General features: G+C 43.9%; 2 protein-coding genes and 1 long non-coding RNA gene across 3 annotated transcripts in view; 2 read left to right on the forward strand and 1 right to left on the reverse strand.

Annotated features, from left to right (window-relative positions):
* On the forward strand, positions 1-5,010 carry LOC137431118 (uncharacterized). The gene is made up of 3 exons (XR_010985202.2): positions 1-167; positions 2,836-2,907; positions 3,166-5,010. It is a non-coding gene; the product is annotated as an uncharacterized LOC137431118 (long non-coding RNA).
* The window catches only part of LOC137417210 (uncharacterized), a 23,442-nt gene continuing 1,951 nt past the window's right edge, over positions 4,816-26,306 (reverse strand). The window contains exons 2-10 of the mRNA XM_068103027.2: positions 20,006-20,164; positions 18,942-19,100; positions 16,586-16,744; positions 14,901-15,059; positions 10,558-10,716; positions 10,049-10,207; positions 8,111-8,269; positions 6,752-6,910; positions 4,816-5,367 (exon numbers count right to left, since the gene is read on the reverse strand). Coding sequence (XP_067959128.1) covers positions 5,207-5,367; positions 6,752-6,910; positions 8,111-8,269; positions 10,049-10,207; positions 10,558-10,716; positions 14,901-15,059; positions 16,586-16,744; positions 18,942-19,100; positions 20,006-20,164 — 1,433 coding nt within the window. The 3' untranslated portion in view covers positions 4,816-5,206. The remainder of the gene's footprint in view (positions 5,368-6,751; positions 6,911-8,110; positions 8,270-10,048; positions 10,208-10,557; positions 10,717-14,900; positions 15,060-16,585; positions 16,745-18,941; positions 19,101-20,005; positions 20,165-26,306) is intronic.
* Positions 20,963-23,887, forward strand: LOC137431117 (uncharacterized). Its single transcript, XM_068122075.2, has 2 exons — positions 20,963-21,010; positions 21,237-23,887. The coding sequence occupies exon 2, from the start codon at positions 21,248-21,250 to the stop codon at positions 22,322-22,324; it is 1,077 nt and encodes a 358-aa protein (XP_067978176.2). The 5' UTR covers positions 20,963-21,010; positions 21,237-21,247; the 3' UTR covers positions 22,325-23,887.

Here is a 26,306-nt window from a genome sequence, read left to right on the forward strand (position 1 = left end):
ACTCGGTTGTGTGACGGTTGCAATGCTGGGAAAGCAATGGCAAACCACCCTGTGTAACTGGTGAGTAAAGAAGCTCCATTGTTGTGACGTCGCTGGTACCCCAAGTGTCTCAGGACGTGACGTCACTTCCCCGAAACTCAATGGCTGTGTTTGTCTCATTCGTATGTGTGAGTAGCAGCTCCTTTACGGGTCGTACATGATGTTAAAAATTGTGTTGTTTTTTTTTTTTTTTTTTTCTATACTGAATCGAGGCTCGTGAAAGAGCTGACAACCGCGAGGGAAAGACAGCACATGGGGACCATGAGGGAAAGACAAAGACAGCACATGGGGACCACGAGGGAAAGACAAAGACAGCACATGGGGACCACGAGGGAAAGACAAAGACAGCACATGGGGACCACGAGGGAAAGACAAAGACAGCACATGGGGACCACGAGGGAAAGACAAAGACAGCACAGGGGGACCACGAGGGAAAGACAAAGACAGTACAGTGGGACCACGAGGGAAAGACAAAGACAGCACAGGGGGACCACGAGGGAAAGACAAAGACAGTACAGTGGGACCACGAACTCATACTTGCTTCTGCTAAGAGCCAGCTGGTGTTGGCTTAACGGTTAGGGTGCTGGCTTGGGATCACAGGATCCTGAAACGGTTCGGGTGCTGGCTTGGGATCATAGGATCCTGAAACGGTTAGGGTGCTGGCGTGGGATCATATGATCCTGAAACAGTTACAGTGCTGGCTTGGGATCATAGGATCCTGAAACGGTTAGGGTGCTGGCTTGGGATCATAGGATCCTGAAACGGTTAGGGTGCTGGCTTGGGATCAGAGGATCCTGAAACAGTTAGGGTGCTGGCTTGGGATCCTAGGATCCTGAAACAGTTAGGGTGCTGGCTTGGGATCCTTGGATCCTGAAACAGTTAGGGTGCTGGCTTGGGATCATAGGATCCTGAAACGGTTAGGGTGCTGGCGTGGGATCATATGATCCTGAAACGGTTAGGGTGCTGGCTTGGGATTATAGGATCCTGAAACGGTTAGGGTGCTGGCTTGGGATCATAGGATCCTGAAACGGTTAGGGTGCTGGCTTGGGATCATAGGATCCTGAAACGGTTAGGGTGCTGGCTTGGGATCATAGGATCCTGAAACGGTTAGGGTACTGGCTTGGGATCAGAGGATCCTGAAACAGTTAGGGTGCTGGCTTGGGATCCTAGGATCCTGAAACAGTTAGGGTGCTGGCTTGGGATCCTTGGATCCTGAAACAGTTAGGGTGCTGGCTTGGGATCATAGGATCCTGAAACTGTTAGGGTGCTGGCGTGGGATCATATGATCCTGAAACGGTTAGGGTGCTGGCTTGGGATTATAGGATCCTGAAACGGTTAGGGTGCTGGCTTGGGATCATAGGATCCTGAAACGGTTAGGGTGCTGGCTTGGGATCAGAGGATCCTGAAACAGTTAGGGTGCTGGCTTGGGATCCTAGGATCCTGAAACAGTTAGGGTGCTGGCTTGGGATCCTAGGATCCTGAAACGGTTAGGGTGTTGGCTTGGGATCTGAGGATCCTGAAACGGTTAGGGTGCTGGCTTGGGATCCGAGGATCCTGAAACGGTTAGGGTGCTGGCTTGGGATCCTAGGATCCTGAAATGGTTAGGGTGGTGGCTTGGGATCCTTGGATCCTGAAACGGTTAGGATGCTGGCTTGGGATCCTCGGATCCTGAAACGGTTAGGGTGCTGGCTTGGGTTCATCGGATCCTGAAACATTTAGGGTGCTGGCTTGGGATCCTAGGATCCTGAAACGGTTAGGGTGCTGGCTTGGGATCCTAGGATCCTGAAACGGTTAGGGTGCTGGCTTGGGATCCTAGGATCCTGAAACGGTTAGGGTGCTGGCTTGGGATCCTAGGATCCTGAAACAGTTAGGGTGCTGGCTTGGGATCCTCGGATCCTGAAACTGTTAGGGTGCTGGCTTGGGATCCTCGGATCCTGAAACGGTTAGGGTGCTGGCTTGGGATCCTAGGATCCTGAAACGGTTAGGGTGCTGGCTTGGGATCCTCGGATCCTGAAACGGTTAGGGTGCTGGCTTGGGTTCATCGGATCCTGAAACAGTTAGGGTGCTGGCTTGGGATCCTAGGATCCTGAAACGGTTAGGGTGCTGGCTTGGGATCCTAGGATCCTGAAACGGTTAGGGTGCTGGCTTGGGATCCTCAGATCCTGAAACGGTTAGGGTGCTGGCTTGGGTTCATCGGATCCTGAAACAGTTAGGGTGCTGGCTTGGGATCCTAGGATCCTGAAACGGTTAGGGTGCTGGCTTGGGATCCTAGGATCCTGAAACGGTTAGGGTGCTGGCTTGGGATCCCAGGATCCTGAAACGGTTAGAGTGCTGGCTTGGGATCCTCGGATCCTGAAACGGTTAGGGTGCCGGCTTGGGATCCCAGGATCCTGAGTTGGAATCCCGGTCGATCGTTGAATTAACACCATCGGGGTTGACTCAGCCTGTCATCCTTCCGAGGTCGGCAAATTGAGTACCAGCTCACTGGTAATTGGGGCACTGCATCAGCAGCGCAAACGCGCTTCCAGAAAAATGATGCAAACCAGCAGCCACAGGCTGCATACGAAACAACAACCACTTTATTCAGCTTGAATATCTTCACAGTGCTGCAGCAAAATGGCGACCGCAAACCTGCATAGAAAGACCACCTGTCTATAAAGACCATTTTCTCTGTTTCCCTTGAGTAATTGTAACTGACGGCTTGGAAGGTAACACCAATTAGCAATAACACCAATCACCTTCCAACTAATTGTACATGCACTTACTTTTGGACCACCCTATATTTGCCCAATACAGGACATTGCCTTGGAGCACTCCAACCTCCACTGGGAGAAGAGGGAACATTACTTGAGGAAATCAAAATGGCAGGTATGAGGGCAGCCATGTGTACCGTAGTCAACGTCCAACCTTGTTGGGGACTTACGGTCTCAAACCATTGCTGAGAGATAAGTGATGCCATACGTCCTCAAAGTCGTGTGGAATCCAAACTGATGGCAGAGAATATAATGTTTGTAAAGATAAACGATGACGTCATCAGCGATGATGGATCCCATGACTTTGCTTATAACTGGAAGTAAGTCGAGTAGTTTGTGGTTGATATGATCTGTTTTTGCACCCTCTTTGCAGATGCAGGTGATGTTTGCTAACTTCAACACAGACTTGAGGTGGCCAAAGGTGAAGGACAGGCTGAGCAGAGCAGACAGAGAAGCAAAAGCAGCGGCGAGTACCAACTTCAAGAATTTGCTTCAAATTATGTTTGTTTTTAAGTTGTTTTAATGTGAGATTATGAATAACTTCAACGAACACTTTGACGCCAAATCAAATGTCAGGCTTTGACGTCAGTTCCAACCATATTAGCTTCCTGGGACACTGATTTGTATATCTTGCCCTGGAGTACATAGATCACAAGGCAGGGCTGTGTCCATGATGGTGCCCTGTGGATACTGCACATTATGTTGAATGTCAGGGGTCGAGAAATAACATATTGATCAAGTCTTGTCGTGATTTAAATCCTTGTTGATTTTGCAAGGATATTGGTCGGTTCCGTTTGTGGTTCTGTCTGTTTGTCTGTCTGTCTGTTTGTCTGTCTGTCTGTTTGTCTGTTTGTTACCGGCCTACAGGTCACAATTCTAAACCGATCATCACGAAACTTCACCAACTTGTCTAGGTCGTCCCAATTGAGAAGCCTATTGATTTTGAGGTCAAAGGTCATTTGGAGGACAAATTTCTAAAATCGCCATTTTAAATCCGATTGACTTGAAAATTGAATACCATTTGTATATCAAGTCACTAAATTGGGAAACATACTATTTTTGAGGTGAAAATATCAAAGGTCAACCTAAGGTCAAATTTTAAAAATCATCAATTTTCATCTAAAAAGCCGTCAATTCTCAACCGATTGACTGGAAAATTGAACAGCATTTGCATATCGAGTCACTAAATTGGGAAACATACTATTTTTGAGGTCAAAAGGTCAAAGGTCAACTCACGGTCAAATTTTTTAACTCATCAATTTTCATCTAAAAAGCCGTCAATTCTCAACCGATTGACTTGAAAATTGAACAGCATTTGCATATCGAGTCACTAAATTGGGAAATACACTATTTTTTTAGGTCAAAACGTCAAAGGTCAACGCAAGGTCAAACTTCCAAAATCATCACTTTTTATCTGAAAAACCGTCAATTTTCATCCGATTGATTTGAAAATTGAACAGCATTTGCACATTGAGTCACTAAATAGGGAAACCAACTATTTATGAGGTCAAAAGGTCAACTCAAGGTCAAACTTCTAAAATCATCATTTTTCATCTGAAAAATCGTCACTTTTCATCCTGTTGACCCGAGCTTTGATCAAGATCGTAAATTTTCATCTTCATGAAATGGACAATTTGCTGTATCAATGGAAAACTTTTGGGGGAGGGGGTGGATTTTGCAAGTATCGTGCTACGCATGACGTCTTCTTGTTTTTGTTTGTTTACGATCCAGAGATGGGGAGGGATTTGGTAAAAACCCACACCATATATGTGTATGTAATTAATAGACAGGCTTACACTCTGTTTTAACCATCATTATATAGTAAAATGTCTATTTTGAAAGTCTTTTCCAAAACAGATTAATTTGGCTGAGGACAGAGGGAAGTGGAGGAATATCATGGTCGAGGCAGTGCAGGAGCTTGGTGCCATTATACCTTACCCATTATAAAAGGGAAGAGGAGGAAGAGGAGAGAGTTAATTGAAATTAGATTTCTTAAATAAAAAAATAGAATAATTACAAAATGTCATGATTTAACTTTTTTATTTCACTTCTTCACATTGCTTTCAGTGAATTTCCTGATTATCTCAGCGGAAACAGCCGGCTGATGCCATTGAAGGATCAATAATAGGTTGTGACGTCACATATTTTAATTGAACTCCCCGACATTGAAACTCTCCTTCGTCAGTCAAACATAATAAACAATATTTGAAAAATGAAAGCTTCTTGAAATTCATCTAATGCAAAAGCGAAAATTTGCGACATCTAATTAATGCTTCATGATCATACTTCAATAAGATTAGTCATACTTCCAATCACGAATCAATTTCACTTTTAGAGTCTTCATGATGCTCACTGAAAATGTGTCGATGACACTTCTCATATTGATCATACAAGGCGAGGAGCTCATGCAATCACTAACATTTGGGTTCAACACAGATCCTCTTGTCATCCTTGGTGCAGCAACATTTCTCTTTTTCACAACAGTCACAGTCACACTTGCAGGTCTTGGAGTTGTGGTCGCATTCGAGGCAAGAGGGATCCGGACATTCACCGCACTTCTCATCGCAACAATGGTCTACAATGGGGTATCAAAAAGCAATTAACAGTTCAGTTCCAATACAAAAGGTCTCTCAGTTTTCATCACGTTTCCCAATCACATCCCTATCAACTTACAATTACGTGTTAAAATTATTGCAAACCATTCCCAGCAACATTTATTTCTAATAAAGGTCTCAACAGCTGGCTTAAGGAAGTGCTGTAACAACTCACTATTCAGGAACAATCTTCCCACCCACTCCAATCACTCCGTAGGTTGTACCTTCCATGGTGTTTTTACTTTTTAAGTTGTAATCTAAAATACATGAAGCGTTTGCTTTAAATACAACAACAACATGCATTTTAAGGCCATTTTCCCTGCTAGAGCGGGGGTTAGCCTTGCGGTCCCCATGACAATGTTCTCCATTTTGCCCTATTTTCTGCATCTCCCCTTGTTAACCCCCTTGCCCGCATTTCTTCTTCCACCATCTTCAGCCAGGTCTTTCTCGGTCTTCCCCGTCCTCTACTCCCTTCTACATTCATTTCCATCACTCTTCTCAACCAGTCACTTTCATCCTTCCTCAACACATGACCAAACCATCTCCACCTGTTCCTTTTCACAGCATCAATCACAGGCTCTATTCCCATCATCTTTCGCAATTCATCATTTGTCTTCCTCTCTCTCAACGATACTCCGCACATCCACCGAACCATTCGCATTTCCACCGTTTCCAGCCTTCGTTGCTGCTCTACGTTCATTACCCATGTCTCGCTCCCATAAATCATAACACTTCTCACACATGCAGCATACACCTTTCCCTTCAGCTTCAACGACACTCCCCTCCTCATCAGCACACCACTCAGTTCCCGAAACTTCTTCCATGCACATCTCACTCTGGCAACCGTTGCCGAGTCTGATCCACCTTCTCCATTCAGCATGTCTCCGAGGTAGCAAAATGTTTTCACACCTTCCAGCTTCACGCCGTCTCCAAGATCCAACTCAACATTCCCTCCATCTGCAGCTCCCTCTGTGCACACCTTACATTTGAATGTAACTGCCACACTGGTTAATGACCCTCTCAGACCACTACATTTTTGATGAACCCACTCAGCGCACATTGTACATTGAATGGAGTTCACTCCGACACCCTTCCTGCACACAGCACAGGGCCACTTCCCAGTTCTTTCCACCTCACCACATGCTTTACCACTTGCCATCACCTTCGTCTTTCCGATATTCACCTTCAGACCTTTTGTCTCCATACATTCCTTCCACTTGTTTATCTTTTCCTTCAGTCCATCCATACTTTCCTTGTACATACATATTCATTCATACATTCATGCATACATACATTCATACAGTCTCCATACATACATTCCACCATGCTTTAAATCAGCTATCTTATTAACATTGCACCTCTCACCATCTTTTGGTGCTACACAGATCCTCTTGTCATCCTTGGTGCAGCAACATTTCTCTTTTTCACAACAGTCACAGTCGCACTTGCAGGTCTTGGAGTTGTGGTCGCATTCGAGGCAAGAAGGATCCGGGCATTCACCGCACTTCTCATCACAACAATGTTCTACATTGAGGGGAAAACAAGGAACACTTGCTTTATCAGGTAGGTGGGATTAATACCTTTATCAGGTATTAATCAGGTAGGTGGGTGGGCGTGATGTCTTTCCTTGGCACACCTGAACCTTTATCTACCTAGAAGGCCTTCATCCGCAGCTTATTGGAGTACTGCCCTCCCCTCTGTGCTCGCTCACTGCCTCACACCTTAGTTTAATGTAATGGAAACCAAGGCCTTCAACATCATTTGAATCTCCTGCGATGAAGCTGAGTCTTTGGCCGAACACTTGCACATCGCCAACAGGTCAGTGGTCTCTGTCTTCTACCATATCCTTTCTGGTGTCACACCCACTGGCCTTACCTTACCATGCCTTACCCCCATTCCCCCACCCTAACCCCCAGGTTTCTGCAGGCCGCACGTGGTCTGCCAGAAACCCCATTTTGGTAAAACCCTCATCTCCCATTGCTCATCTCCACTTATTCTTTCCTGTTTTTCCACATCTTTGGAACCTATTCCGTCAGCCTCTTGAATCTCATTCTTCCTTCCAGGGTTCACTATTCACCGTCGTCTCCAATCCAAAACCAATTTCTTTTTTACCCTCATTAGCCCTCCTCACGCCACCTCTTTCTGAGTTTCCAGTTTTTCATTCCACTTCTGTGATTAATAGTTTGCTTCTGTATCCAAATTGTTAACCCCCTGTGTCCTCACCTTGCCCCCATTCTTTCTCATATCCCTTATTTATCCCAGTCTCCCTCTATTTTGGCCCTCAACAATGCTGTTGGTGTGGTCCTCCCCCAGCGACCCTCTTTCCTCTCTTTCTACTGTTCTTTTCGTTTTGTTATGTCCTGATCGGATCCCTGTTTTAACTCCTCCATGAGCCTTGACACTGGATATCAAAAAAGAACATGTGTATGGTTAGTCCTCCTCACGTTCCCTCCACTCCACCCTCACACCACTTCTCCCTTTCCCCCATTTGATTGAAAAACTACAAAAGGAAACTGCAGACAACTTTACCAAGCAACCTTTGGTTAAATCCTTGTCTCAAACAGGAATTTCAAGGAAGTGCTGGACGAAAGAACAATCTTCCCACCCACTCCAATCACATTGTAGTTTTGCCCCTTCCAACTTCCCTTATGTTGGTGTTGTAATCATGATTTGATTTCCTCGTGAGTGTACGTTGTGTGTTGTATTCAACTTAAACGCTCTCACCATCTTTTGGTGCTACGCAGATCCTCTTGTCATCCTTGGTGCAGCAACATTTCTCTTTTTCACAACAGTCACAGTCGCACTTGCAGGTCTTGGAGTTGTGGTCACATTCGAGGCAAGAAGGATCCGGGCATTCACCGCACTTCTCATCGCAACAATGTTCTACAATGAGGGGAAAGCAAGGAACACTTACGTTTCATCAGGTATGCGGGCAGGCATGATAAGTCTTTCCTTGGCATACCTGAACCTTTATCTACCTAGAAGGCCTTCATCCGCAGCTTATTGGAGTACTGCCCTCTCCTCTGTGCTCGCTCACTGCCTCACACCTTAGTTTAATGCAATGGAAACCAAGGCCTTCAACATCATTTGAATCTCCTGCGATGAAGTTGAGTCTTTGGCCGAACACTTGCACATCGCAGACAGGTCAGTGGTCTCATTCCACCGCGTTCTCTCTGGTGTCGCATCCTCTGGCCTTACCATGCTATGCCCACTCCCATTCTCCCAACCCAATCCCCCAGGTTTCTGCAGGGGGCACATGGTCTTCCAGTAACCCAATTTAGGTAAAACTCCCAAATTCCAGATATATTGCTCGTCTCCACTCATCAGTTCCTGTTCTTTTCCATCTTTGGAACCAATTTCTTCAGTCCCTTCAATCTCATTCTTCCCTCCCGGACTTCACTATTCACCATCATCTCAGGTCATCTCAATCCAAAACCATGATCTTTACTACCCTCATTAGCCCTCCTCACGCCACCTCTTTCTGAGTTTCCAGTTTTTAATTCCACTTCTGTGATTAATAGTTTGCTTCTGTATCCAACTTGTGAACCCCTTGTGTCCTCACCTTGCCCCCATTCTTTCCCATATCCCTTAGCTATCCCAATTCGTTCACGAGTTATCAAGTGACCACTATATTCGTCATGTATGTGTGTCTGTCTGTCTGTCTGTCTGTCTGTCCGCAGCATAACTACCCGATGATATCATCCGATCTCGATGAAACTTGGGTGGGAAGTTGATATCATGATCTAGTTGTGTCCTGCCGAGAGTGGGCGTATTGCGCCCATTGTGGGCGGAGCCACGCCCGAAAAAGATGTCTTTTTAGGGGGTAATCGAGTTCAAGCTACATCTTCTCCGAGGGGTTTGGTGGAATCTGACAGGGGTTTCGGTATTTGGTTAGGCGAATATCATGTGTCTAGCCCCACGGAGCTCGATTTTCCCTTTTTTTTTTTTTTTCATTTCATTTTTCACCGAATTTTCGGTATTGTGTGGCTAACTAACCTCATAACTGATTATACATTATTTTATATCTCATTTCAAGGTCAGTAACCTTCGTTTTGACATTTCCGGGCCTGGCCTGTCCGGGCATGTTTCGGTTACAGTCCGTCCTTTGTCATTGAATACCGCTCGCTCATGAACCATCGTCGTCTCCTGACTTGTCTCCTGACTTGTCTCCCTCTATTTTGTCCCTCAATCTTGCTGTTGGTGTGTTCCTGCCCCACAGGCCCCTTTCCTCTCTTTGTACTGTTCTTTTCGTTTTGTTATGTCCTGATCCGTTCCCTGTTTTAACCCCTCCATGAGCCTTGACACTAAGATAAAAAAAGAGGGTGTACGGTTAGTCCTCCTCACGTTCCCTCCACTCCTCCCTCACACCACTTCTCCCTTTCCCCCATTTGATTGAAAAATTACAAAAGGAAACTGTGGACAACTTTACCAAGCAACGTTTTTTGAAATCCTTGTCTCAACAGGAATTTCAAGAAAGTGCTGGAAGAAAGAACAATCTTCCCACCCACTCCAATCACAATGTAGTTTTGCACCATCCATATTCCCTTATGTTGGTGTTGTAATCATGATTTGATTTCCTCGTGACACCATCCCATCCATATTCCCTCGTGACGTTGATTTGACATCAACGTTGTGTGTTGTATTCAACTTAAACGCTCTCACCATCTTTTGGTGCTACACAGATCCTCTTGTCATCCTTGGTGCAGCAACATTTCTCTTTTTCACAACAGTCACAGTCACACTTGCAGGTCTTGGAGTTGTGGTCACATTCGAGGCAAGAGGGATCCGGGCATTCACCGCACTTCTCATCACAACAATGTTCTGCAATGGGGTATAAAAAAAATCAACGAACAATTTAGTTCCAATAAATGTTAGTCTGAGTCTTCATCAAGTTTCCCCCATTGACCAATCACGTCACATCACATCAACTTAAAATTACATGTTGAAATTATTGCAAACCCGTCCCAGCAACATTTATTTTTAATGTAAGTCTCAACAGCAGGTTTAAGGAAGTGCTGCAACAACTCACTATTCAGGAACAATCTTCCCAGCCACTCCAATCACTCCGTAGGCTTTACCTTCCATGTTGTTTTTACTTTTTAAGTTGTAATCTAAAATAGATAAAATCTTTGCTTTAAATAATCTATCTTATTAACATTGCACCCTCTCACCATCTTTTGGTGCTACGCAGATCCTCTTGTCATCCTTGGTGCAGCAACATTTCTCTTTTTCACAACAGTCACAGTCACACTTGCAAGTCTTGGAGTTATGGTCGCATTCGAGGCAGGAGGGATCCGGGCATTCACCGCACTTCTCATCACAACAATGTTCTACAATGGGGTATAAAAAAAAGCAATGAACAATTCAGTTCCAATAAAAAGATATGTCGGTCTTCATCATGTTTCCCAATCGCATCACATCCCTATCAACTTAAAATTACACGTTGAAATTGTTGCAAACCCTTCCAAGCAACATTTCTTTTTAGCTAGCAAAGGTACTCTGCGTTGCCCGGCAATGTCAGTTCCATCCTCCCACCTCTTCCCCTCCCTCCTCCCACCCTTTCCATGCCCCCTCCTACCTCCACCTCTTCCCCTCCCTCCTCCCACCCTTTCCCTGACCCCTCCCGCCCGCATCCTTCTCCGAAATAAACGTACCTGGTGTTGCCCAGGATCTAATGTACATCTATGGGACTACCCCAATTAAGCACATGTTTAGAGACAAACATTTTACTTGTCAAGCTGTAAAATACTGAACATAGATATCAACAAAATTGAACATATTGTTGCGGTTGTGCCATAAAGGCAAACCCCGTATAGTTCGTTGCACGACAGCATGTAGCCTGCAGTAGTTAGATATGTCTTATTGAATGTAAAGATTAGCCCTTTCCTATTGTGTAGTAATCAAGACCAATATGCGTTGAAGTTAAGCAGGATGTCAAACCTCCGTGTGGTTAAGGGAAGCCATTACTATGCGCAGGAAGGCGTGGCCAAAAACACGGCCCAGGTGACCAATGGCGAGCCGGGGACCCGTCGCCATGATGCAGCAAACCTCAGCCAATGTGAGGCTGTGGAACATTTTAAGGGGCGTAGGCGGATCTGGTAAAAGCCCACGTGGATCGCATTTCTTTCTCTTGCCTTGGATTTTGGCACGTGGACGACACGCTCTCTTTGCCTGGGATTTCGTGCGCAGTGCGCACAGGACGCCCTCTATCTTGCCTTGGGATTTTGCCTCATGGACGACACCCTGCTCTGGACTCTCTTGTTTTGGCTCCACCAGACGACACGTGTTTTGGCCTTTGTGTTTCGTCGACCACCAATCGCTTCTGCACCGATCTTTTGCGCCATCCGGCTGTCCTGCAAGCGTTGGCTTTCGACATGACTCACCTGAGCTGAAGTTGTCTGCCTGCGTGGCAGCTCGTCCCACCTGCGCTGAATCTAGCTCAACCTGCGCTGAATCTAGCTCAACCTGCGCTGAATCTAGCTCAACCTGCGCTGAATCTAGCTCAACCTGCGCTGAATCTAGCTCAACCTGCGCTGAATATAGCTCAACCTGCGCTGGAGTTCGTCCTTCAGACCTGACCTCATCGAGCCGCGAGCTGCGCACACCAGACCACGTGGTCACCAGCGAGGCAATTCCAGCACGTACATCGGTATGCCCTTAACCAGAATGTTATTCCCTGAGTGTGTGTGTGTGTCAGAGTGTGAAGGTGCTAGTGGGGTTTATTATGATAGGTAAGAATAGTTAAGCTGAATCTTCGTCTCTGTTTCTCTGTGCCTTCTAAATAAAAGGCTGTACATTTGATTCCTTTCCAACCTGTTTGGTACATCCTTCACCAATTGGCCTAGCATCATCCGAGACCGAATTTGGCAAGACTCAGGTCCAGAAATGTCGTGGGGTAACGCCGTTTTCCACACCGTGCAAATCCGCTCGGCACCCATAAGGTGTGGGAAAGTGAGGGTTCGATCGCGCGGTTCTTCGGCATGCGCGTGCACCTTGATCCGTGCACCTTGAAGGTATTCGTGATTCTCCAGTATTATTACCGCGGGGAATCACGCAACAAAATTGTTGTGCAAGAAGGGGGATTTTTTGAACCCGGCCCCTGCAACAATATGATTGTAATGCTCTTGCGTAGACAATATTGAATGTTTTACCTCAAGGGCCAGAACATATACAGTCACGTGAAAAAGTAAGTACACCCCATGTAAAGTTTTGACTTTTTCAAGATACTTCAACATACAGCTATTTGATCTTCATTTCAACAATATTGATAGATAAAGGTGATATAATATCACGAATATCATGAAACCTTTACATTTTGTAGTCCATTGTATAATTTAAATAAACATAAATGCAAATTTCACATGTGGAAAAAGTAAGTACACCCTTGGCTCTCATAGGTGGTATTGCCCCCTTTGGCAGAAACAACTTCAAGTAGGCGTTTCTTATAACTGTCGACCAGTCTCTGACATCGACTGGGAGAAATTTTTGCCCACTCCTCCATGCAGAATTCTTTCAGCTGTGCGATGGTTGAGGGGTTTCTTGCATGCACAGCTCGTTTCAAATCCCCTCACATCATCTCGATGGGATTTAGATCCAGGCTTTGACTTGGCCATTCCAGAACCCTCCATTTCTTTCTTTTCAGCCATTCCTTAGTGGATTTACTGGTATGTTTAGGGTCATTGTCATATTGCAAGGTCCACCTTCGGTTGAGCTTCAACTTCTGACAGATGGCCTCACATTATCCTCAATCACCCTCTGGTACAATGAAGAATTCAGAGTGGATTATATGATGGTGAGCTGCCCAGGCCCTGATGCAGCAAAGCTGCCCCAAACCATAATATTTCCACCACCATGCTTTGCAGTTGGTATCAGGTTCTTGTGGTCAAATGCTGTCTTTGGTTTTTGCCAAACATGTCTTCTGGTACTGTGGCCAAATAGCTCTACCTTTGACTCATCTGTCCAGAGCACATTGTTCCAGAAGTGCTGGTCTTTGCCTAGGTGTTCATTGGCAAACTTTAGTCTTGCCCTGATGTTCTTTATGGACAGCAAAGGTTTCCTCCTCTCACACCTCCCATGCAGATCAAATTTGTGCAGCCTCTTTCTAATGGTGGACTCGTGCACTTTGACATCAACAGTGGCAAGAGCTACCTGTAGGTCCCGTGATGACATTCTGGGGTTCTTATAGACTTCTTTCAGCATCTTGCGGTCTGCTCTCCGGCTGAACTTGCTGGGGCGGCCTGGCCTGAACAACTTGGCAGTTGTTTGGAATCTTCTTCACTGGTAGATGATCTTCCGGCCAGTCGAATGATTGATTTCAAATTGTTTGGAGATCTTTTTAAATCCCTTCCCAGACTCGTAGGCATCTATAACCTTCTTTCTGAAGGCCTCAGAGAGCTCTTTTGATCTAGGCATGGTGACTCCGCACACTTCAACAACAAAGAGCAAACCAAACTAAATGTCTGAGGTTTAAATGACAGGTTCCTCCAAGATCCTCTCTAACGATGTTCTAATCATTTGCACCTGAGCTCTTGCACCTGATTCTAATTTTAGGTATTTGAAGTAGTGATAAATGTTGGGGTGTACTTACTTTTTCCACATGCGAAATTTGCATTTATGTTTATTTAAATTATACAATGGACTACAAAATGTAAATGTTTCATGATATTTGTTGTATTATATCACCTTTATCTATCAATATTGTTGAAATGAAGATCGAATAGCTGTATGTTGAAGTATGTTGAAAAAGTCAAAACTTAACATGGGGTGTACTTACTTTTTCACGTGACTGTATATTGTTTGGTGTACCAACTCTTGAGCATGGGAACTTATCATGGCCTTTGTGGAAATGCACAATTGTGCCGATCACCCTAGAGCTTAGATCATCACAACTGAATTAAATGAGATATTTGAAATCTGTTTATCATCAGACAACCGGAGCACACTCTCGAAACAACTATATAGGTATACGGATCAAAATCGCTTGTTTTTAAAAATTTGCAGGGTGTATATTTGGAGAAGTTAGCTGAGGTGGTAACCTTTTTTTTGTACAAATTGTTTTTTCACCTCTGAGAGCTATGCCATGGGGCCGTGCATATAACACATACAAACAGAGTGAGAGAGAGAGAGAAAGAGTGAGAAAGAGAGAGAGAGAGAAATGTTTTGCCTTTTATAGGTATTGATGAATTGTGAGAAAATGACTGTTTAAAATCCCTCGTAAGGAGCATCTTTTTTAACATGGGATTCCATAAAGTCATCGTGATTAACCTAGGGAGCTCAGAAGAGTAGGGTCACAAACAAACAAATGTGTCATTCGCTTTTATATTGAAGATGTAGGTCTCAACAGGAGGTTTAAAGAAGGGCTGTAACAACTCACTATTTGGGAACAATCTTCCCACCAACTCCAATGACTTTGTAGGTTGTACATTTCACGTTCTCTTACTTTTTAAGTTTTAATCAAAAACAGACAAAATCTTTGCTTTAAATAATCTATCTCATTAACATTGTACACCCTCACCGTCTTTTGGTGCTACGCAGATCCTCTTGTCATCCTTGGTACAACAACATTTCTCTTTTTCACAACAGTCACAGTCACACTTGCAGGTCTTGGAGTTGTGGTCACATTCGAGGCAAGAGGGATCCGGGCATTCACCGCACTTCTCATCGCAACAAGGTTCTATAATGGAGTATAAAAAAGCAATTAATTCAGTTCCAATAAAAAGATGTCTCAGTCTTCATCACGTTTCCCAATCACATCACGTCCCTATCAACTTGCCATTACACATTTAAATTGTTGCAAACCCTTCCAGGCACCATTTATTTTTAACCAGCAAAGTTACCCTGCGTTGCCAGGCAATGCCAGCTCATTCTGCCCACTCCTTCTCACACCGCCACCCTTTTCCTCCCTCCTACCACAAAGGTACCCGGCGTTGCCCCGGATCTAACGGACTTCTATTGTACTACCACAATTAAGCACATATTTAGAGACATAGGCCCGGTTGCATAAAACTCCATTAACCTTAAGGAAAGATTTCCCTTGTAATTCCCGAGCTAAGGATTTCCTTAAGTGTTGTTGCATAAATAGTCCTTCAGGATAAAGATTTCCTTAAAGTTAAGGAAATCCTTATAGGAGCCGTTGCTATGCCAGGCAACCAATCAGATTAGAGATACGAAGTGGCATCTGAAAGGAAGAACACGTAATGAACACGTAATTTTTAATGACACTTGTTTTATTGCTGCATACACACTTCACACTTGATATATGTTGCATGGGGAACACTTGCTTGCGGATGAAGGAGGAATAAACTCCTTCTTGTGTAAAATTCATTTGATTCTCATTCGCCATTTTATTACTTTTACCACTAAAGGTGGTCAGAGTTTATGGGCCAAGTTGCATAAATCATGCTTAAGGGAAACTTTGAGAATTTCCTTAACTTCTCCCTTTAAGACATCCTTAAGTTGAGGAAAAAGAAAAAAGAACCACCTTTGGAGGCCATTTTCCCCGCAGAGCAGGGGTTGGCTTTTTTCAGGCACCGTGGTCCACTTTTTGAAGAAATGTTTTACAGCCGGATGCCCTTCCTGCCACCAACCCTGTTAGTCGCCTCTTGCGACACACAGGGAATTACCAGTGAACTGGTACTCAATTTGCCGACCTCGGAAGGATGACAGGCTGAGTCAACCCCTCTGGTGTTAATTCAGCGATCAACCGGGATTCAAACCCACGATCCCAGGCCGCACCCTACCGGCTAAACCAACACCAGGCTATATCCTTAAGTTGAGGATGGTTGCATATACGAATAATCTTTAAGTTTTTCCTTAAATACTTCCTTAAAGTTAAGGGAGCATCCCCCCATCATTAACCACGAACATTTGAGTTTCCAAAAGGCAATCTTCATGGAAATTGGTCACGAAGAGAACGATTATCACAGCAACAACGTGGTGTAAGAAATTAATAATTGATGCCACATAAGAATATATAACAATACTTACACAATTTTCACTCTTTCATGACATCCAGAATATTTTGCTTGTAGTTTCGCACATCGTATTTGCGAAAGTCGCACTCATATTTCCCTTTTATAATCCCACACTTTCACCATTCTTAGAAAGTTTCCAAACATTTACTGCAAATATTACACATTCAAAATGAAATGGTGAATGAGAATCAAATGAATTTATCTTATTAACATTGCACCCTCTCACCATCTTTTGGTGCTACGCAGATCCTCTTATCATCCTTGGTGCAACAACATTTCTCTTTTTCACAACAGTCACAGTCACACTTGCAAGTCTTGGAGTTGTGGTCGCATTCGAGGCAAGAGGGATCCGGGCATTCACCGCACTTCTCATCGCAACAAGGTTCTATAATGGAGTATAAAACAGCAATTAACAATTCAGTTCCAATAAAAAGATATCTCAGCCTTCATCATGTTTCCCAATCATAGCACGTCCCTATGAACTTGCAATTGCACATTTAAATTGTTGCAAACCCTTCCAGGCACCATTTATTTTTAACCAGCAAAGTTACCCTGCGTTGCCGGGCAATGCCAGCTCCTTCCGCCCACTCCTTCTCCCACCGCCACCCTTTTCCTCCCTCCTACCACAAAGGTACCCGGCGTTGCCCCGGATCTAACGGACATCGATTGTACTACCACAATTAAGCACATATTTAGAGACATAGGCCCCGTTGCATAAAACTCCATTAACCTTAAGGAAAGATTTCCCTTGTAATTCCCGAGCTAAGGATTTCCTTAAGTGTTGTTGCATAAATAGTCCTTCAGGATAAAGATTTCCTTAAAGTTACGGAAATCCTTATAGGCGCTGTTGCTATGCCAGGCAACCAATCAGATTAGAGATACGAAGTGGCATCTGAAAGGAAGAACACAAAATGAACACTTAATTTTAAATGACATTTGTTTTTTTGCTGCATACACACTTCACACTTGATATATGTTGCATGGGGAACACATGCTTGTGGATGAAGGAGGAATAAAGTGCTTCTTGTGTAAAATTCATTTCATTCTCATTCGCCATTTTATTACTTTCACCACTAAAGGTGGTCAGAGTTTATGGGCCAAGTTGCATAAATCATCCTTAAGTGAAAACTTGAGAATTTCCTTAACTTTTCCCTTTAAGACATCCTTAAGTTGAGGAAAAAGAAAAAAGAACCACCTTTAGAGGCCATTTTTCCCCGTAGAGCAGGGGTTGGCCTTTTTTCGGGCACGGTGGTCCCCTTTTTGAAGAAATGTTTTACAGCCAGATGCCCTTCCTGCCACCAACCCTGTTAGTCGCCGCTTGTGACACACAGGGAATTACCAGTGAACTGGTACTCAATTTGCCGACCTTGGAAGGATGACAGGCTCAGTCAACCCCTCTGGTGTTAATTCAACGATCGACCGGGATTCAAACCCAGGAACCCAGGCCGCACCCTACCCGCTAAACCAACACCAGGGTATATCCTTAAGTTGAGGATTGTTGCAAATACGAATAATCCTTAAGTTTTTCCTTAAATAATTCCTTAAAGTTAAGGGAGCATCCCCCCGTCCTTAACCACGAACATTTGAGTTTCCAAAAGGCAATCTTCATGGAAATTGGTCATGAAGAGAACGATTATCGCAGCAACAACGTGGTGTAAGAAATTAATAATTGATGCCAGATAAGAATATATAACAATACTTACACAATTTTCACTCTTTCATGACACCCAGAATATTTTGCTTGTAGTTTCGCACATCGTATTTGCGAAAGTCGCACTCATATTTCACTTTTATAATGCCACACTTTCACCATTCTTAGAAAGTTTCCAAACATTTACTGCAAGTTTCCAAACATTTTCAGAATCATTGGAATCTCCTGTGATGAAGCTATCTCCGATGGCCTTTCACTCACTCACCGCAGGCAGGTTGGTGGTCTTTCTGTCTTCTACCGACTCCTCTCCGGCCTTGTTCCCCCAGCTCTCTCTGTGCTTTGTCCCCCAAATATTCCTACAGGTCGCACAAGGTCTAGGCTCTCTGCTCACCATCACTCTTTCATTCCCCTTTTCTCCCACATCTGGAACAAACTCCCCCACTCCCTTCAATCCCACTCCTCCGTCCAGGTCTTTAAAACAGCTGTTCACCACCATCTCTTATCTTCCCCCATCCAAAACCTTGATCTTTTCTACCCCCGCTAATTCACCCCAGATCCACTTTGTTTGAAATTCCAACTTCTTTCCTGGAAGTCCTGGCAGTGTCCATATGTTTCATACCTCTCTCACCCCCCCCCCCCCCCTTCCCATGCCTCCCCCCCCCAAACCCCTCTCCCTACCACAAATCTCTCGATGTCCCTGCTCTCAAATGTTGTGTTTGTGTCCTTCCCCCTCTCTCCCCATCTTGTCTACTGCTCCCCATGTTATATGTTTTATGTGTCGGTTTGTCTTTCTGTGTGATTAATGTTAGCTCTTTCACGAGCCTCGATCTTGTATACAAAAAAAAATAAAAAAATAAAAAATTACACATTCAAAATGAAATGGTGAATGAGAATGAAATGAATTTATCTTATTAACATTGCACCCTCTCACCATCTTTTGGTGCTACGCAGATCCTCTTATCATCCTTGGTGCAACAACATTTCTCTTTTTCACAACAGTCACAGTCACACTTGCAGGTCTTGGAGTTGTGGTCGCATTCGAGGCAAGAGGGATCCGGGCATTCACCGCACTTCTCATCACAACAATGTTCTGCAGTTGGGAGAAAACAAGGAATACTTACGTTTCAACAACAGTGTGTCTAAGTCTTCCTCAAATCATACTCGCACAAACCTCGGCTGAAGTTGCCACACAACATTCTTTGATGTCGGTTTCTCAACAAAAAGTTTAAGGAGGTGCTGTAATAATTCTTAATGTCTTTATGTGCTGTAATGTCTTCTACCGACTCCTCTCCGGCCTAGCTCCCCCAGCTCTCTCTGGGCTATGCCCCCAAATATTCCTACAGGTAGCACAAGTTCTACCAGCAACCCTCTTATGGTTAAACTGCAAAAATCAAGACTCTCTGCTCACGTTCACTCCTCTTTTCTCCCGCCTCTGGAACAAATTTCCCTCACTCTCTTCAATCCCACTCCTCCCTCCAGATCTTTAAAACAGCTGTTCACCACCATCTCTTATCTTCCCCCATCCAAAACCTTGATCTTTTCTACCCCCGCTAATTCACCCCAGCTCCGCTTTTTTGAAATACCCACTTCCTTCCTGGAAGTCCTAGCAGTGTCCATGTGTTTTTTACCTCTCCCACCCACCCTCCTTCCCACACCTCCTCCCCCTAAGCCCTCTCCCTCTCACAGATCTCCCGATGTCCCTGCTCTCAAATGTTGTACTTGTGTGCTTCCCTCTCTCTCCCCATCTTGTCTCCCACTCCCTTCATCTTATGTTTTATGTGTCAGTTTGTCTTTTCGTGATTAATATTAGCTCTTACACGAGCCTCGATCTTGTATACAAAAATAATAATAATAATAAAAAAATTCACTGTTCAGGAACAATCTTCCCACTCCAAATCACTTTGCGGATTCCATCCATACTCCCTTGTAATCATCAACATTGCATTTCGTTTTGTGCTTCAAGTCAACTTTGGTATTCATCTTGAAGGTCCTAACCATGCTTTGGAACGACACAGATCATCTTGTCATCCTTGGTGCAGCAACACATCTCTTTGCCAGGGCAATCGTTGTCACACTTGCAGGTCTTGCATTTGGGGTGGCATTCAAGGCGAGAAGGATGCGGGCATTCATCATGCTTCTTGTTATCCCACAATTCTGCAGTGGGTAGAGAGAGGAAGATCAAGAGCAAAAAAAAAAGAGGCAATCAATTTTGTCATTGCGCTGTTCATTTGCTCCTTAATTACAATGGCGGCAACCTTCAAACTGTCAGAGGAACGTGTGCACGAGCATTCCCAGGTGTAAACATCTATGGGCAACTTACAAGAGTTATTGCCTACATCTTGACTACATACAACATGGTCCATAACATGTGGGGTGGCCTATACTGGCCAACTAGACCATGAGCCCGTCCAAAAATTGCTATCATGAGAGGGCACCAAACTTTGATTGTTTTATCTTATTTATATACCCATCGACATAACAAAACAGCATGATGGACCTCTCAGTAGGGTAGCTCAAGTTTTTATTGGACTTTGAAGATTTCACGATTTTTGGCCAAGCGGTGCCTAATTTCTTAGAATATGTTTTCAATAAAAAAAAATCAAAAAATGGTAATATGAGTTGTTTTTCATGATGTGGATGTAATCAATGTATGATTGGTTGATCAAACTGTTTCTCTTTCAAAATGTTGATCATTTTAAAAGCACTTAATACAGTCCCGAAGGCGTTGGATAGGCATTGACGGAGGTCAACTTTGAATAAAATTGTGATAGGATGTAAGGATGATGAAAATCATAGTGATCCAATTGTTAACAATATGAACATCATCCTATTAAATGTTAATTAAGTGGTATTTACATTATTTAAGGCATTACTCATATTAATCAATACAGCATTATTCATCAATACATGTGGTGTTTACTGACATGTTGTCTTCCGAGAGTGACAAGATGACGGGAGGGAGCTCAGATTCACAACACTTCTCATGTTTGATGACGCTGGGTATGATTAATCTCTTTATTCCCTTTACACTATTTAACTTCAATTTGATAACTATATTTCTCTGATTACATAAGATTTTAATATATTTCAATTTGCCATAGTAATTGACTTCGAAAGCAGACAGCACTACTATAACTGACACTGAATGTACCAATATTTGCATGAATTGTTATCATGGTTATTTCTGAAATTGGTAATTAAAATGCTGTATACTGTATCTCTACAGGTGAATAGATAATGGATGAAACTCGGAAGCCAGCCAAGAGGCCTCATCTTGAGGAGAGGACCTGCATCATTTGTTCAGTGAAAGCGCCACTCAGTGAACTCACCAAACCAAAGGATCTGCACTCCATAGAAGCGCTACAGAATGCTGCCAGGATACGAGACTTTGACGCCATCCTTAATATCTGTGCCGATGAATATGACTCAAAACTATGGTATCATAGGAACTGCCGTTCGTCTTTTACACACAAGAAAACACTCGCGAGCTTTTCCTCAAAAGAAGACTCTCCTGCTGCCAGAGATCCGTGGACATCCAGGCGTGATGGCCCTAGTTCATCTCGTGTTATGGATCAAATTTGTATTTTCTGTGACAAGAAAACCAAATACATCACAGGATTCAAAACCCGTGAACCACTCATGCAGTCTTTGGAGCTCCGCTCTGAGGACAAGGTTCGGCAAGCAGCCGTTCGAAAATCTGACAACAAAATTCTTGCCATAAAATCACGAGAACTAGTGGCAGCAGAAGCCCACTACCATAAGACTTGTTACAGAAATTACACGAGGGATGAGAAGCCCAAAGTTGTGACTGCTCGTATGCCAGACGAAGATGTGGCCTATCAAAAAGCAGAACAAGAATCGTATATGATGCTATTCAAGTACATAAGGGACACTATGTTCATCGATCCGCAGGCGGTTCGACTGACTGTCCTAACTGAGAAACTTGAAGAATTCATGAGAATCTATGGCTACCATGATGTGAAGAAACAGACCAAAAATCATATTCGGCATAAGCTAGATGCAGAATTCTGTGAGTCTCTCCACTTCATCAGTGAGGCAAATGGTAGGATTCTTGTATATCCTGACAATTTATCAGTTGCACAAGCTGTTAGAGACAATGCCATACTCAAGGATAAGGTTCAGGAACTGGAGGCCACACACGACATTAAACATATCATCAACCAATCGGCAGTCCACATCAGAGGCCAAATCAAATCCATGCCAAAGATGCCATGGCCCCCAAAACCAACATTACGCCCGGCCACAAGATCCAACAATGGAGACGTCTCCTTGCATGCGGAGAAAGTAAAATGAAACTGATCAGTTTCATTTTGACACAATGGCAGCAACCGCAACGAAGGCAGCAACTAGCCCAAAGAACTGTATACTTTACAAGTGGAGAAAAGTGTTTCAAACTCAACAGTGACTCTGTATCAGATGTGGCAGATTTGGCAAGTACACAAGAAGAAGCGGATACCCGGATCTTGCTACATGCTAAGAATGCTTCTGGCAACTACTCATCAATCATCATAGTTGCTGAGGACACAGATGTATTTATTCTGTGTTTAGCCTTCCAAAGAAAGATTGACTGTGACATGTACATCAAATGTGGATCTGCAACCAGAATAAGGTGTATTGATGTCAAGAAAGTAGCTGATGCCATCGGTCAGAATGTATGTGCTTCATTGATCGGGCTGCATGTGTACACTGGTTGTGATAGCGTCAGCGCATTCAGTGGACGAGGAAAATTAGCTGCTCTGAAACTTCTGAAGGAGAATGTCCAGTTCCAAGCAGCTTTCACGAAACTGGGGCAAGATTGGACATTGTCTGCAGAATTACTGGCGTATCTGGAGATGTTCACCTGTCGTCTTTACGTGGCACAGACAGACATCGCACACGTCAATGAAATGCGTTACCAATTATTTAGAATCAAGAACGGAAACGTAGACTCTTCACAGTTGCCTCCATGCATGGATTCCCTAAAGATGCATGCTGTGATGGCAAACTACCAAGCAGCCATTTGGCAGAGATCCCTGACCGGCAAGCCCAGCATACAGAGTCCTGTTGACAGTAATGGGTGGCCCCTGGACGACGAGGGACAGCTCATAGTTAACTGGACGACTGGTCCCATAGCACCCGATGCGGTCTTGGGATTCCTTTCATGCAAGTGCAAACGAATCTGCCAGTTGCCATCGTGCCAGTGCATGGTGAATGGCTTGAAATGTGCGGATGCCTGCAGGCTGGAAACATGTGACAACATGAAGGATGACGATGTAAATGATGACTTCATCGATTTGGACAATTCGGATAGTGATGATGAATAAATGAGTAGATGTACAACTGTATATGTATGTAATGTTTGTTCTTGTCTGATTCATGGATTTATGCTGGAAGAGCATTTTATATTTGGAGCATGTGTTACTATGAAGTATTATGTCTGAAAACAGGACGACATACAAATGACTTTCCAACAAAAACTACTTGAATACTATATGATATTGTTTGTCAAGATGTCAATTTTATTCTTTAGTACTTGGATATTTTGTATTTACTGAAGGCAACAATAGTAAAACACTTTAGCGTGTAAGCATCATTAGTTTGTCTTCTGAATTGGAGTCATGTATGTGAGGAAATGTTGCATATGAAAGGGGCAAGAAAGAAAATTGTTGTGTCTGTTTGGCTCAAGACTTCGGCTCAAAATATAATGAGCTACAATATGGTTAAACTCTTTGAGACGACTTCAAAATCTATATTAAATTGAGTTTTAACATGTTGTAGTTAGTGTAACCTTATATCACGATGTACCACGAGTCTCGGAAACAATTTAGATTGGTTTGACAAAGTTGTACCTTTAAACATGCTCGTTTGAGGATTTTTTTTTCTGTTTTGTGACCCCGATCTCACATTTTTAGCTCTACAGACATTAAGCTACTCTCCAGAAATGTCCATCATGTTGTTTTGTGTTACAGATACATATAGCTAACAGAAAATAACAAAAACGTCTGGTGCCCTCTCATGGTAGCAATTGTCACAATTTGGCCAAGTAGCTCATGGACTAAACCTTGTTCCCCATAACACAAAAAATGTTTAGGTTAACAACTTGGGCACAAGTTCAATAATTGACGTGGTGTAAGAAATTAAGTTCAAGAAAATCAAAAATGAGACGGTGACAATAATGGTTAGAGCCTCCATTCCGAGTCTGGAAGGTGGGTAGTTAAAACCCCAGTAGAGTCATACCAAACCCTTTAAAAATGGTACGTGTTGCTTCATTGTTTGACGTTGACCAATTAAAAGGTTAAGAGCTCCATGGGGAGGAGGAAATTCCTCCGTAGGAAATGCCCCGCCGAGTGCGGTGAGAAAGTCGACGCCATTGTTGTGATACCGCTGGTACCCAGAGTGCCCCAGGAAGTGATGGCACTTCCCCCAAGCTCAGTGGCTGTGTTTTCCTCATCTATTACTCCTGTGTTGTGTCTCCTGTATTCATCCGTATGTCTGTGTGTGTGAGATTTGTGTGGCAGCCCCTCTTATGAGCCTTAGACCCTGTAACATGGACAACTTATTCCAGACATTTTTGTTTTGTTTTTTGTTTTTTGTATACTGAATCGAGGCTCGTGAAAGAGCTAACATTTATTTCACAAACAAATCAACCAGACAAACAAAACATACAAAAAGAGGGAGCGGAAGACAAGATGGGGAGAGGAGGGGAAGCACACAAACACAACACCTGAGAGCAGGGAGAAGCGCGGGAGGGAGAGGGCCTGGGGGGAGGAGGCGTGGGAAGGGGGGGGGGGGGAGAGGTATAAAACACAAGGAGACCAAGGACTTCCAGGACAGAAGTTGGTATTTCAAAAAAGTGTAGGATTTGGGGTGAAATTAGCAGGAGTAGAAAAGATCAAGGTTTTGGATGGGGGAAGATAAGAGATGGTGGTGAACAGCTGTTTTAAAGACCTGGAGGGTGGAGTGGGATTGAAGAGAGTGAGGGAGTTTGTTCCAGAGGCGGAAGAAAAGAGGATTGGAGGAGTGAAGGTGAGCAGAAAGTCTTGATTTTGGCAGTTTAACCATAAGAGGGCTGCAGGCAGACCTTGTGCGACCTGTAGGAATATTTGGGGGACAGAGCCCAGAGAGAGCTGGGGGGGGGCAAGGCCAGAGAGGAGTCGGTAGAAGACGGAAAGACCACCAACCTGCCTGCGGTGAGTGAGTGAAAGGCCCTCGGAGTTAGCTTCATCGCGGGAGATTCCAATGATTCTGAACGCTTTGGTTTCAACAGCGTGAAGACGAGCTAGGTGTGAGGCAGGAGCACCAGACCAGAGGGGAGAGCAGTATTCCATTGAGCTGCGGATGAAAGCCTTGTATGTGGTGAGGAGCTCAGGTGTGCCAAGGAAGGACTTCGCACGACGGAGGATGCCCAGTCGGCGACTGGCTTTGGAGGCCAGATTTGAAATGTGGTTTTCCCAGGAAAGATCATGGCAGATAGTGAGACCCAAAAGCTTGAGTGACAGAACTTCTTGGAGAGGATTATTCAGAAAGTGGATGGGAGGGTTGTCCAGTCGGTCTTTTAATTTTTTTTACATTTTTTAAAGTCGGTCTTTTAAATTTTCTTTTTCAAAGACATATAAAGCAGATGGACTGTTTCCACAGGAAATACATTCATAGCATCATTTGCATCAAGTGGCAGGATAAAGTGCCCTCCCTATATTGAGGTGCTAACTGGAATCAAACCATCCATCATCGAGGCTCAGCTCAGATGGAGCGGACATGTGTTACGTGTTAACTGAAAACAAAATTCTCAAGGCAGTCATGCACTCTCAGCTGAAATTTGGCCGTCGCCAACAAGAGAGGAATAGGAGCAATATGGAGCTGGAATAAATTCATTCATTCCTTTTGTTTGCTGTTTACATCATTGCTGGGAGCGGGGCTGGTGCCACTTAGACTAGACGGAATCCTGAGAAATGTGAATGTTAGGTGCATCTTTGGGTAAAAGTTGGGAAACTCACTTTTTAACATAATTAGGGTATGCTGAATTCGATTAACCCGGTTCCCAAGCCGAATTTTGAGGGTTTTTTTGAATTTTGAATAAACCGCTGAATAACTTGAGCATTGGTGAACTCACAGAGGAGACAATCAAATCTGCAGAAGTGTTCGTCTGCAGAATATATAATGTGCACAGAACAACCTCTGTTGATTCAGCACGACATATGTTGTTCTTCAAGACTGGTAAACCAGAAGCAATGTCACCGACAAGTGATGCTCTTCATTTCCATTTGATGTGAATATACTATCAAGCCATGGTATGGAG

Source organism: Myxine glutinosa, chromosome 7, assembly GCF_964187855.1.
Source record: "Myxine glutinosa chromosome 7, kmMyxGlut1.1, whole genome shotgun sequence".
Lineage (NCBI taxonomy): Eukaryota > Metazoa > Chordata > Myxini > Myxiniformes > Myxinidae > Myxine > Myxine glutinosa.

Coding starts and splice junctions, on each gene's coding strand:
- LOC137431117 (XM_068122075.2), top strand. CDS start 21,248: ATGGATGAAACTCGGAAGCCAGCCAAGAGGCCTCATCTTGAGGAGAGG.